This window comes from Syngnathoides biaculeatus, chromosome 21, assembly GCF_019802595.1.
Source record: "Syngnathoides biaculeatus isolate LvHL_M chromosome 21, ASM1980259v1, whole genome shotgun sequence".
Lineage (NCBI taxonomy): Eukaryota > Metazoa > Chordata > Actinopteri > Syngnathiformes > Syngnathidae > Syngnathoides > Syngnathoides biaculeatus.
Genome location: NC_084660.1, coordinates 189524 through 203364, shown reverse-complemented (window position 1 = coordinate 203364; position 13841 = coordinate 189524). Strand labels below are relative to the sequence as shown.

Genomic DNA, 13841 nt, shown 5'->3' with positions numbered 1-13841 from the left:
GGTAAATGGTTTGACATTAGCCCATTTATGTACGCATAGATGAAGATGGATGGATGATGGATGGGTCAGATATTAGGGTTTAACATGACATTCGGAGGTTAGGGTTAAGGTTTGTGTTTGGTTTGGAACGCTTGGTTTCCACACTTATATTCCATCATTATTCTGTCTTGATTACCTTTTAAACGCAGTTCATGTCAAGGCAAGGAGAGGTTCACTTCCTCACTATTAGCCTTTAGCGAAAACTCCCGCTCACATTATACATAACGCCTTATAACCCCCCGCCACCCGCCCTCCGCCCACCCGAAAGTGCTGAGATATGATTTTCTCCCCTGCTTCTTCTCCAAGACGGATAGCCTTTTAGCCAGCTAATTAGCATAAGCAATGTTTCCCTGACCGTGCCGCTATCCAGATCATCCCCGCGCTTTATCAGGCCGGAGGTTTTTCCTCTCTCCTCGAGTGTGGATGATATTACACTGTGTCAAGGGAAACATGCTCTCCCCCTACATTGTCCCTGATAATGAAGTCTTTAATCGGAGTCGAATCCCTTCACCTGAATCCCAACGACCAGATGGCGGCTGCGTGCTCAACAAGAGCTCCAGGCTTATTTACATTTGTTCTTTTTCCGACCGAGGAAGCAATCCTTTTATGTCCAACAATACCCGCAATGTATCTCCCGCGCAATTTCATATGGAAACTTATAACCAATTATTAAAAACACCTCGGGTTGCTTTCTTTTTTTCCTGAAAGTGAAATGATCACTTTTTAAAGACAAAGCTGATCGCTTCCTAGGACAAACTCAAAATGTCTTCATACTAATCTTTTCTGCCGCTTCCTAGGCAAAAATGCAACCATAGACTATCGGGGTTTTTTTTTTTCTTCTTCTTCTTTTTTCCCAGTTCTTCGATCAGGAAGGTGACTTTTTCTAAATGTTTTTTTTTTTTTTGTACCTCTTGTTGGTATCTTCCCAAGCGCTTCCCATTAGACAAACAATTGTACCAAGTAAGCCCTCTGTTGTGTTCGTTCCGTACCAAAAGGTTTGTCCTTAGGGACGTTTGAAGGAGACTCGTAAACCTCTTTTGCACATCGGTCAGGGTTACTTCCGAGCTCACTGAAAATAATTGTTCGTAAGTATTTTCTTTGTACCGTCCGTTCTTCCCAAGCGACAACCCATTGTATTCCTTCACGCTTGTGTTGGGTTTGTTCCTGACCACCGACCAAAAGAAACAAACATAAAAGTGGGGTTAGAGGTACAACAGCCCCAGTGACAAGCCATTGAATCCGTCCTCCTGAGCGCAGTCAGGATCGGTGACGGTTTGCTCCGGAAGCCGCGGGAAATGCTTCTTCCAGAGCACAAATGCTGCGAGCAAATGAGGCGTGAGGCGGCAGCTGGCAAGCAACACGATGATGCAGAGCGATAGGCGGCGGCGACTAATGTTTCACGGGCAAAAGCGTCACTGGCAATTTCCCCTCCGTGTAGGATTTATGATTTGTTTTGAATGGGAATGCAAAAAGCATTTTTTTATGGGTGTTCCCGCAGCAGCAAACAAGTTGTGTACCTGCGCACGTCGGCGCCTGTAAACAGTCACGCAAGCCCCCGCTTCCTGTTCCCCCTCAGAGTTTATTGTCCTGCGTGGCATTCGGCTTCGGCTGCGAGAGCTTCTCTAAGTACGAGGAGCAAGGCGTCGGCATCCAGTGGTACAACATGGTCCAAAGTCCCGACGAGGGCGAGCGCTACACCTTCGTTGTATCCCTTGCCATGATGCTGTTCGACGCCGCCCTCTACTGGATTCTCGCTTGGTACATCGAAAACGTCTTCCCAGGTAGATGACTTCAAATGAAGTATTGCGCATGGCGCAGAGACGTTAGCTACGCCGTTATATAGCAACACAAAAAGGTCGTTGAATTTCCAGTATGCATCAGAAATATATATTTTTTTTAAAAAAGAATCACATTTTAAATAAATACTGGTATTCAGACATTTTGGTTTGATGGTGCTATTTTTTAAAAATGCTTTTGAAATAATTTGTCATTGTTACGGTTCGATCACACATTTTCTTCAACTCATTGAAATTTGTTTTCAATCATGATGATTATTTTTATCACCCCTAGCAGATTTCTTTTCGTAGTCTACAAAATAATCTGTTGAGATTTTAATATTACATATACATGAAATACGATTCTTTTTTTACACTTGTTGGAACGTTGTATATATTTTTTTATTTTAAAAAGCTGATAATATGAACTACTATAAAGTAAATTTATATTCCTTTTTCTTTTAAATGTTATCCTAGGGCCACGAAATTGCCTCTTTATTCGTAATTGTATTGGCATGATTAACCGTGTTGCTCATTGTGTTCGGTGCTTGATCTCAGGCCAGTACGGGATCCCCAGGCCGTGGTACTTTCCGTTGACGGCGTCATACTGGCGCCGGAGCGCCCGCTTGCCCGGCGACCATTTGGAAAAGGGCGACGGCGGCACACACAACGGTAATGTAGGCCCAAACACTGTTGTTTTAAGTGTAAGATCTGCCCTTTCGTGAGATATAAGTTTTGTTTGTCTAATAAATCACATTTGATATTAGGAAAAGATGAATTGTTTTGACTTTGCTCTCATAATATTCTGACTTCAGACAATATTTTGAGTTCCCCTATAATGTATTTTGAGCTCACTTTGAATGACTTTTATAGTTCCATAAAATGTTTTTCTCACAATGTTTCCATTTCTCCATCATATTTAGACTTTATTTATATAATCTGTTTACGTTACATGTTCATTTTATTATCATTTTTTTTTTTTTTTTTTTTGTTTAACCGTCCACATCATTGTCTTCTTCAGAATATGTGGAGAAAGCTGACCCCCTTCTGAAAGCCGGGGTGTCGGTGCGAAACCTGGTCAAAATCTACAAAACTGGAACCAAACCAGCTGTGGACGGGCTGAGCGTGGACTTCTATGAGAACCACATCAGCTCCTTCCTGGGCCACAACGGAGCTGGGAAAACCACCACAATGCAAGTTGGCTGTTTGTTCGCACAAAGTTTATTTAATTTTATTTTTTACCTGATTACACGCGTCCTCCCGCGCAGGTCAATTCTGACGGGCCTGTTCCCGCCCACCTCGGGCACCGCCCTCATCAACGGGTACGACATCCGCACAGACGTGGACGCCGCCCGCAGGGACCTGGGCATGTGCCCCCAGCACAACGTCCTCTTCAATGAGTAATATTTATTCACTTTTCACTATTTATTGAGATTACCGTCGGGCTGGAATCAACCGCATGTTAGCACTTCAATCCATTAACTTCACATTGTCATGAACCACCGCACAGGGGCGGACCCACATGCAGGACTCCCAGGCAAAGGCATAATGTTCAGAGTGACACACAGTGACTTTTTCATTTTGTAAAATGTCCACTTTTGCCATTGTTTCTAAATTTATTGTAATACAGTATTTTGAGCTCATATTTGAAATTGACATTGCGACCTTCTTTGAGTTCATTATTGGCATAACAATGTACTTGTATTAGGGAAATTACCACCATTAAATACTATAATCCACACATTATGATTCACCCCTTAAAACAATGTGTGTTTCCCTGTTATATTTTAGTACTGCTTTGTTGTTTTTTTTTTTTTGATATGTCTGACGGCATTTTGAATTGTGTTTTGCGTTCCCAGGTTGACGGTGGAGGAGCACATCTACTTCTACGGACGTCTGAAGGGACGCAGTCGCGCCGAGGTGAAGGTGGAGGCGGACCAGATGATCTTGGACGTCGGCCTGCCACACAAGCGACGAGACCTAGCCAAGAACCTGTCAGGTGGCTTGCTAACCAAAACAGCAGCACACTTGCGGTTTGACGTGAAATATAATATAATTAATGTCCAAATATTAGGAGAGTAAAGTAGTTTGTTATAATCCAGAAACAGAATTGGATAAAGGAGATTGGAACAAGTTGTAATCTCATCAGGAATGAAATTCATTTTCCCCAAACTAAAACTAGAGTATGACAGAAAAAAAAAAAAAAAAGTTTTATTCATGAAAGTCCAATCAATTATTTTAAGTCAAAATATTGCAATATTGTCAAGTTGTAATATTTCTTATCACTTTATGTGGAAAAAAAATCTACAAAATAAATGAAATGAATAAATTACTTAGATGATGTCCAAATATACTATAAATATTGGAAGAAATTGTATTGGGTGAAATTGTAATATTCTTTCACTTTTCCTGAGTAAAACAATAAAATAATAGATAATTTTTGAAAACCTCCTAAAAGTATTTCATAAGTATAGGATGAAAATTGTATAATAATAACGTAATTATAGACTCACAATATCTTCTTCTTTTCCTTTCGTCTTGTCCCGTTAGGGGTGGCCACAACGTGTCATCTTTTTCCATCCAATTAATCTAATTAATTATAGACTCACAATATATAGAGTCATTATTGGAATTTCATAGGTGAAAAAATTCAAATCAAAATCAATGAAAATATTCCCCGAGTCAAGTTGTAATATTATGAGTGTCATAATTTTCCCCGAGTGAAATGGTCAAATAATTCAGAATGGTATGAAAGTAACATTAACATATCATCGAAGGTTGTAATTGAATCGGTCAAAGCCGGCGCCGGCGTGCCGACTTCTGAGGTGGATGGTGTGGCGCGCCGGCTAAAATAATTCTCAGCGGGCGCCGCCGGACCGCCTTTTGCAGTCCAAAAGGAACTTTGCTTTTCCTCTGTCGCATGCCGACATCCCGATGAATGTTTCCAGGCGGCATGCAGAGGAAGCTGTCGGTGGCCGTCGCCTTTGTCGGCGGATCAAAAGTCGTCATCTTAGACGAGCCCACAGCGGGGGTGGACCCCTACGCCCGCAGGGGGATCTGGGAGCTGCTTCTCAAGTACAAACAAGGTACGCCGCCGCTGAAAAAGCCCTTTCAACTTCGCCGGCGTTCGTCGTCACTACTGGGAAGCTTGTCGAGCATTTCCGAGCAAAAGTGTTCAAATGAGGCCGCGATGCAAAAGTAGTAAGAACAGTCAGCGGGGGACATTTTTATTTCCTTCCACTTCTTGTCTTCCACTTCAGGGGGGAAAAGTCAAAATTAGACATGATGTAAATAGTCAAAATATTATGCAAAAAAAAAAAAAAAAAACCCAGCCCATTTCGACAGGGGAAAAAAACACATTTTCCATCTTAAAGCATATAATGCTACACAGATTGAACTGTTAAATGTTATGTAAAGAAAGTCACATTATCACAGATAAAGTCAAGAGATAAAAAATTGTTAAAAATTAAACTCAAAATACAACCGTGGGTCGTAATATTATAAGGGAAACAAATGTAATTTTCCGCGAAGTAAGGTTATGATGTTGTTATGACTTTATCACGTTGTTATGACAATGGGATTTGAACCCCGGTCCACACTCTATTATATATATATTATATACATATATATATATGTTTGTGTGTGTGTGTGTGTGTGTGTATGTGGCCATGATAAATAACCTATACATATATTTTTAATTTTTTTTTGTATAATTAAGTCTTTTAAAAAAAAATCACTAAACATTTTCACTGTTGTTGGGTGTATTTGACTGGATCTTTGTCTGATTTTTATTTTAAGCGAAATTATGTATGCACATTCAAGGCGAAGTTCTTTTCTGATATTTTTGTGGATCTCTTTCTTGTTTTTGGGCATCAAACTGAGCACAGTGACGAAGGTGACGAGGCATTGGGACCTGGGATGCATGTGTTCATTAACACATACGGCGGGATTGTGATGACTGGGGTTGCGCGTGGATTAAACGTGGCCACAAAATCCACGAAAAGCAGCTTTCACATACATACAGTTACATTTCTTCATAAAAAAAAAAATAGAGCTTATTTATGTGCAGTTAGAACTTCTTTTTAGTGGGAAAATACAACTTTATTCTCTGACATTTTTTTAATTCGACCTTACATGTATATGAAATGTGATTACAGTTTGTGATGAAAAAATGCAGTTATTTCGCAGTCGTGAGTGCGTTCTGATATGGGAATAATTTTACACGTCATACGTTTAAATTGACGATGCTTCCCCACCAATGGGAATAATAATTTCTCTGTGCTCAGCATGATGCTTCTCTACCCCCCCCCCCCACACCCCCAAAAAAGGAATTAGAGCTATAAATAAGACGGTCTGTTGCATGGTAACCCTGGTCTCGATCAAGATTTTAATTCACGCCCACGCGCGCCGGGCTGCTTTGTTGCCATGGCGATTAGTGGCGAAAAGTAAGAGCAGGGATCTCCGCAGGCCGCACCATCATCCTGTCGACGCACCACATGGACGAGGCGGACATCTTGGGCGACCGCATCGCTATCATCGCCCACGGCAGGATGCGATGCTGCGGCTCGTCGCTCTTCCTGAAGAAGCGCTTCGGCACGGGCTACTACCTCACCCTGGTCAAGGTACTCTACCCGCGCTTCAGACCGGCTGAATTATTACGAGAGTATTAGATACAAACGCGATGATTTAAAAAGAAAAATGTCACAAATGGCCAAATGGTCGAGCACACAAATACAAAATGAGAACACTCACAAAGAGCTGCTGTAGACCACAACTCACGTGCAGACGCTCACACGCAGACAATGTGGCCATTGTGGTATTGCTTTATTTCCACATGAATACAATTTTCCAGAAAGATTTTCCATATTGATCTTCTCTGATTACAACCTTTTTGTCATAGGAATATAAATAAAATTTGTGCATGATTAAGACTTTTTTTCATCAAATTCTTCTCCATTATTCTTACAAATATTCGACATTTTGTAAAAAAAAAAAAAAAAATACAACTTGATTCTCGTACCATTTAAACTCTTTTTCCTATTAATAGCCCACTACATTATTACTGTATTATATAATTTTCCTCTTTCATATCACATAATTGATTTTTATTCTTAAAATGTTTGTCCGATAAACCTTTTTTTTTCTTAAATTAGAAAAAAAAACACTTAACTGCAGTTAGTTTGACTTTTGTCTTGTAAAATTTAGACCTAATTTTTGTATGATTTACAATTTTTTTTCTCAGCAAAATTAAACTTTTTTAAGACTTTTACGTGAGAGAAAAAAGAAACAACCTAACAATCCAATGACTATGATGTTATTCTTCCGATATATTATCTTTGGGGGGATAAAAAAGAAAAATTGACCTTTTTCAGAAAAAAAATCACTTTTGTTGTTATTATTACCATTTTTTTCTATTTTTGGCTGTGACTTTGGGGGAAAAAAAAAAAATCTGACCACTCCAATGAGATACTTTTGCCCTCAAGAAGTACATTATGTCCTCCTTTAATGTGATAAAAATTAGCTTTTTTTCTCTCAAATAAAAGCTAATTTGAACAAATGTTTGAATGCTTGTTTGAACTGTCGATCACGGTCGTGAAATTGGGATCAAAGCGAGTGTGTTTGGCACAACCCGCTTTAATTGGAGCCATTAAGTGGAAAACCCAAGAGCCGTTATTCAGTTAGCGCGAGGCTGGAGTTGTCGAGGAGTCACTGTTCATCATTTTAAGTGGACCGGCCCGCCTGCTTCTAATCCAATTGCGTCTCTCGCAGGAGCAGGAACGTCCTTCAAGGAGGAGCAGCGTCCACGAACGGGCCACCATCGGGAGTCGAACCGGCAACGGAGTCCATCCTTCAGGTACAAGAGCAACATCAAGTTCATTCCAAAATCCAAAAGACGCTTGATAGATATGTAGTACTTAGAAATATGATTTAATTCTAGTCGGATTCTGACCTTTTTTGTGTTTTGGAATAAATCTTATTTCCTTAAAGAAAAGAAAAAAAGAGTGAGTAACTTTAACGAAACACTTTCGATTTTTTTTCCCTGGAATTTTTTTAATTCCATACCGTTGAGGCTTTTTTATGCATAAAAATAAAAGAAGGAAAAAAAACAACCACTCTCGGGAAATTACATCATGTTTTAACGGAAAATTACACCTTGAATAAAATAGCTTGTGTAAAATGACAACTTTACTGTGGTAAAAAATTTAAATTAAAATAAGATGTCATACTTGTACAATTGTGCCTTGTTGGAAAAATAATTGCAAAATATATTTACCTTTATCTCTTTTTTTTTCCCCCCAACATTCTGCCCAAAAGATTACAAATGTTTACCTGTCAGATGAAAACGTTTATCCTAATTCCGTTTTGTGTCATTTACATAAAAATACTTGCCTGGAACAAACAGTTATTTATCAACTTTTGTCCTGAAAAAGTCTCTTTTTTCCTCAACTTTTTTTTGTTGTTGTTTTGGTTTGGGCAGATTTAACAGCATTGAGTCAGCTGGTGTGGCGCCACATCCCGCGGGCGCTCTTCTTGGAGCGTATCGGCCAGGAGATGACCTACATCCTGCCCTACGACGGCGCCCGAGATGGCGCTTTCGCCCAGCTCTTCCGTGAGCTCGACCTGGCTATGGTCGACCTGGGCTTGACCAGCTACGGCATCTCTGACACCACACTGGAAGAGGTACGGCAAGCAGAAGTATAGAACATTCCTATAGAATAAACTCGTGCATCAGTGCTAGCATGTTAGCATTTTGAATGCGATGTTGCAATTAATTGATTTTTCCATGTAGCACATAGCTACACTCATGCAATCTTTCCTTTCACAGATTTTTTTAAAGGTAGCTGAAGACACAGGAGTAGATGCGGCAGACATTTCAAGTAAGTCCCTTTCGCAGGCAATAATATGCCTCCTGAATGAGACTTTTTTGAATGTACTTTTTTTTTTTTTTTTTATTATTGTTATTTATAACCCTAAATTGGGTCAGGCCAAAACAGCATCTTTTATATTTAATTCCCACAGCGACAAAGCGGAATAGCGTCCCAGCCGCCACCGTCCACCCCGAAACGGAAGAGGAGGCAAGCGGCAAGTCTCATTGCATCTATTTCAGAATATGAATGTGGAAAAAGAAATAAATAAATAAGCGCACCGGAAGCGTTTAATAATGCAGCTCGGTCACTTGACATGCTTTTTCTTTTCTGGGCCTCCATGCAGGTGGCACGGAAACGTTTGCCACTCAAGTGGAATGTAGGTTTGTTCCTGCAAAAAAAATATTTGCTGAGCTCAAATGCTAGCTTATTGCTAACAGTTGCTATGTTTACATATGGCAGCAAGAAGGCAACCTGAGGAAGCTGTTTGATAAAGTTCTATGGCTCATATATATATATATATATATATATATATATATATATATGATATTTTTTTATGTGTGGCTTGTCAAATTAAAAGAAAAGGGTTCCAAAAATGCTCACAAAAATAACATAAAAGCCCTGCAAATTATTTCAAGGGAGCAGGTGGTATGTTTGAGAGAGTACCCGAGCAGCTCATTCCGCACCCCACGCTTGTCATTGTGGCCGTGATAAATAACGTGGCCGGGGGTCCATGTCCACACCAGGTTTACAGAGTGACGCCCGTGTCGGCAGTAGGGGCTCGACGGTCGTCGGTGGGTGGGAGCTGATTACGAGGCAGTTCCTGGCTCTCTTCATCAAGCGCTTCCACCATGCCCGGAGGAGCCGCAAGGGACTCATTGCCCAGGTAATGGCCTCTGTCTGCCATATTGATGAATTGAACGGAATGCGAGAGGGATGTTTGGGAGGATCTTGTGAGCGTTGTATGGAAATGGCCAGTTTGTGTTATAGAGTAAGCTCACAGTTTCCAGACAACTTCACACACCTACATGACTCCGAAGTTGACGTTCTCCCAGGATGCACGCAAAATAGTTATCGTGATATATTTCATCGGAATCCATAAACCAACGTCAATTCTATCAATAGAGATGATACTAATGCTGTCCAACATCCACTGTACAGTACGTGCATTTTAGATGGTGAAAAGATGGGAGTCATAAAAATAGCGATTCATATAGTGAATTGGAAATAATCAGTAAATGTCGACACTGAGATGTGAGCCATGGAAATTAATTCATACGGTCATTGTGTCTCCATGCTGGCTACGATCCTGTGATTTGCACTCAAAAGGCAAATGTTTTGTTTTTTTTTTTCCCCCTCTCTTTGGCGTCATACGCTAATCACGTGGTTTTATTAGTCACATATTAAATACAACTGCGCCATAATTGCACAGATGAAAGGCTGCTATTAGCCCATTAAGTGGACCTCTGTTTTGTTTCGCTTCTCTATAATTTCCAAAGTCAAAACCAATAAATGGCGCACATTTCCAATGAGTCAGAATTCATTTCACAGAGGAGCAGTGGCCGAGGCACAGCAATTATTTAAAATATTTTGGGAAGTGCAGAAAGCCATCGGATGTCATCAATTCTGACAAGAGCCATGTGATGATTTAATTATAAGATTATAATCATAAGATATGAGTAACATTTTTATCAAACGAAAAATAGTTGAGTCAAAATACAAGTTTGGTGTGGATGCAGACCTGTAAATGAATATACTGCTGTCTGTGTCAACGTTTAACGGGAATTAATTCATTCATATATTATAACTGACCAGTTGCTGGACAACAGAGCCCTGAGGCATACCCATGTTTTATCTGTGTAAAACTGCAATTTTTTTTTTTGTATTGATTTAAGGATGAAACATGAGCAGCATTGGTCCTATGACATACTCCTGAGGGTACAGTCTTGCTTCAAAATGGCTAAAATCTCCCTTTGTCTGATTTTGTTCTATAAGGAGACCCTATGACCCGGAAATACAAAAGCAATTCACATTAAATGCAAGTTGCTGACCGGTCATGACTTGACCCTTAAAATTACATAATCATCAGGGCAGTCTTGGTATAAAGTGAAATTTTGTGTACCGATTCATTGATGAAGCGCTAGACTAATTGCTCAGGAACAGTGGTTCTAGGACAGAGCTCTGAGGCTCATCTTTACTTCTAAATTCTTCCATTCCTTTTTCAGCAGAAATTTTTGTTTTGTAAGACATTACAGCCCCCAAAACCCACAAGCGGTGATAAATGTCCCACCCGAGTTGACCATCAGTCGTGGCTTGACGCTCACACTTGCAAATTCATCACTTGAGCGTGATGAGCCACGTCATCAAATTAATCTGTTTTTGTGTTTAAACCCATTTCAGGTCCAACTTGGCCTCCCCTCATGTTGAAATCCCCAATAAACTCATGCATTGTTCATGGCGAGTGCTCCGGCTTTTACGAAGCCTTAATGACTTTGTTTTTCGCTGTGCTCTCAATAGGAGAAGTACCAGCTGTCACCTGCAATTACTGTCAAATAAGAGAATAAGAGAGAACAAGAAATAGAGAGAGAGAGAGAGAGAGAGGAGAGTCCGTCATTAAGCGTTTCAGTCTCATCACTTGCTCTTTATCTCACCTCTCTGCGCCTTGAGTTTTTGGATTTTCAAGAGCGGAATTTTGCAAATTTGCACGCCGGGCCAATTAATCACCCGTACGTGTTCTCCCGCCTTCCTCCACTTCCCCAAACATACAAGTGATTAAGCATGAAAGATATCTGACCTTTAAGCCGGCTCTTAACAATGGAATGATGAAAAACGAATTATGTGGGAGAGAATTGGATTTTTTTTTTTTTTTTTTTTTTTTTAAGAAACACAAAATATGAACGCAAGAAACTCATGATGAACCGTTCGAATGTAGCAAATCTTTTTCTCACAAGAATAGGGAGTGTCAACATTGTTAATGAAAATTCTGATCCTGTCTATACGTGTGCTTTAGGTTAAGTATTGAAAAAAATACTAGCATCGTGATGTGTCAAATTGGTATCGTCTTACAGTTTTGATAAACGGGCATGTGAATTTATTGGGATGAGTGAACAATTGCTACTGTTTTAGGTGGTTTTGCCTGCTGTTTTTGTGTGCCTCTCACTGATCTTCTCACTCATCGTTCCGCCATTCTCTGAATATCCCAGTCTGGAACTGCAACCCTGGATGTACGGCTTGCCTCAGACCACCTTCTTCAGGTACACAGTTCCTTCTTAGTTTATACATCACGGCATGTCTGTCACCTAGTCCGCAATCAGTGACAAGGCCTTGGGAGACTTATGTTGACATCTCAATCAGTTCACAGTTTCCAACACTGTATGTGTGTGTGTAATCCTTTGAGGACTGGATTAGCATATTTCTGTCGCCTCATCGCTCAATAATCTCCGGGGTGTGCCCCCAAAGGATTTAGATATTACCCAGTGCCAATCACCTGTTTAAAAGAATACCTCCCGATCTAAAAGATAATTTATCTAAACCTGTAGCTCTTTTATTTCCCCTGATGTTACCTTAACGCAATTAACTCTGGCCTTGGCTCATACTGTATTCTTTGATACAATTTTAGCTCACTGTCAGGAAGAGCTTGTTTTGTTCTGCGCAGAGCCCTGAAGTTGCTAAGCAAGACAGAAGCACTGGCGCATGTCAGATTAGTAGACACCGACATGATCACTCCGCCATGTTGTGCGCATCCACGTGCATGTCCTACCCAGCCAGCTTCAGTTCTTGCCTTTTTGATGCATTTCTTCGGAATAGTCTTTTTTTTTTTTTTTCTTTTTCAAATTCATGATCCAATTGACAACCCCAACCACACGTCTGTAGTTGAGATAATAGTATTTACTAAGCATTTACTAACAAACATTTATCCTGGCTAACTTGCCAATTTTGTTTGCTACAAAGTTGTGTAGCCTGGTTATTAAAATAGCTTTGACCGTCTACATTTCAGTTCATCGGCCTTCGCTCTGACCAATTACTGAACATTGTCTTCTCACTTAAGTGACCTTGAAACTGTCCACTTAAATGCGACTACACGTGCTACATCTTTTCGCGGAGGGATGCCTCATAAACCGTCTCGTTTACCTCACTTTGATGGGTGATTATGATGGAAAAGGTTCCGAACCCAGCTAGTCTTTGTTAGTTTGTTAGCCTCTTTCTAATAGCTCAGCTCTTGCTCGGTGCCCGGATTCATTAGTTCCGCCTTTTTGGCGTATATACGCAATGCCCAAGTCTGCTTTTTATTACCTTGGAACACTGTGGTAACCCAGCCATTGTTAATTGCAGAACAGATGGCTGCACATAATCCATTTTTACAACGGGACCACTTCGATTACGCTCGCTGGTGGCTAAGGAAACGGCTGTACGACCTTCATGGAGATGCCTCGAAATGAGACAATGAGCGCTACAATAATCCACACGGCCCACTTGCTTGTGGTCATTGTTGGCTGAGAGCCAAATCTGTGGTCTTTATGGACCTGCAGTATGTGCTTTGAGTGTGTGCTCTTGAACCATCACAAGGGACAATGATTTTACACATAATAAGCACTTGTCTTATGGCGGATGAGTATTTGATGACTTTCCTTGTTGGATAATGGGGAATATTTCTGACCTTTTAAATCCCCAGATTTTTGGGCTGCGATACCTTGGACTGGACTCCTTTGCGACCAGTTTCCTGAGGAAAAAAACTTTTTTAAGATCATTCTTTGAACTATGAATAAGGAGACAAACGTTATTATGAGACACACGTTGCACGTTGCCCCCAGAGAAACTGGACTTAACAGACTAGCAGATTTTCCCAGGTGGTAGACCTGTTGGCCTGGGAGGTCACGAGGGAAAATTGAAAGTCTAAGTCTTTGGAATTCAAGTTGTAGTTATTTTTATGGCGGTAAGCCGCTGGATTAGATGACGCCTTTGGTATCAAGCCCCCGAGAAATAACCTTAGGTGGCGCGATCATTCTTGAATGCCAACTGGGATACGATACAAAGTATACTTATCCAAAAAAGGATAACATTCATAGGTACCACTGATGGGTAGTCTAGGCCCAGAGTGTTCCAACGGAAAACCTGGATGAGACAGACTGGCAGATATTGTCACATGGAAAAGTGGAGACTG

General features: G+C 40.6%; 1 protein-coding gene across 2 annotated transcripts in view; it reads left to right on the top strand.

The window, feature by feature from the left end:
• Positions 1-13841, top strand: part of LOC133494552 (phospholipid-transporting ATPase ABCA1-like) — a 59006-nt gene that overhangs the window by 26372 nt on the left and 18793 nt on the right. For both annotated transcript variants that reach the window (XM_061808484.1, XM_061808485.1), the window contains 13 exons: positions 1616-1820; positions 2373-2486; positions 2836-3007; positions 3083-3214; positions 3674-3813; positions 4763-4900; positions 6282-6436; positions 7584-7668; positions 8293-8495; positions 8641-8692; positions 8835-8897; positions 9427-9566; positions 11807-11934. In XM_061808484.1, the coding sequence (XP_061664468.1) occupies positions 1616-1820; positions 2373-2486; positions 2836-3007; positions 3083-3214; positions 3674-3813; positions 4763-4900; positions 6282-6436; positions 7584-7668; positions 8293-8495; positions 8641-8692; positions 8835-8897; positions 9427-9566; positions 11807-11934 (1727 nt within the window). The remainder of the gene's footprint in view (positions 1-1615; positions 1821-2372; positions 2487-2835; positions 3008-3082; positions 3215-3673; positions 3814-4762; positions 4901-6281; positions 6437-7583; positions 7669-8292; positions 8496-8640; positions 8693-8834; positions 8898-9426; positions 9567-11806; positions 11935-13841) is intronic.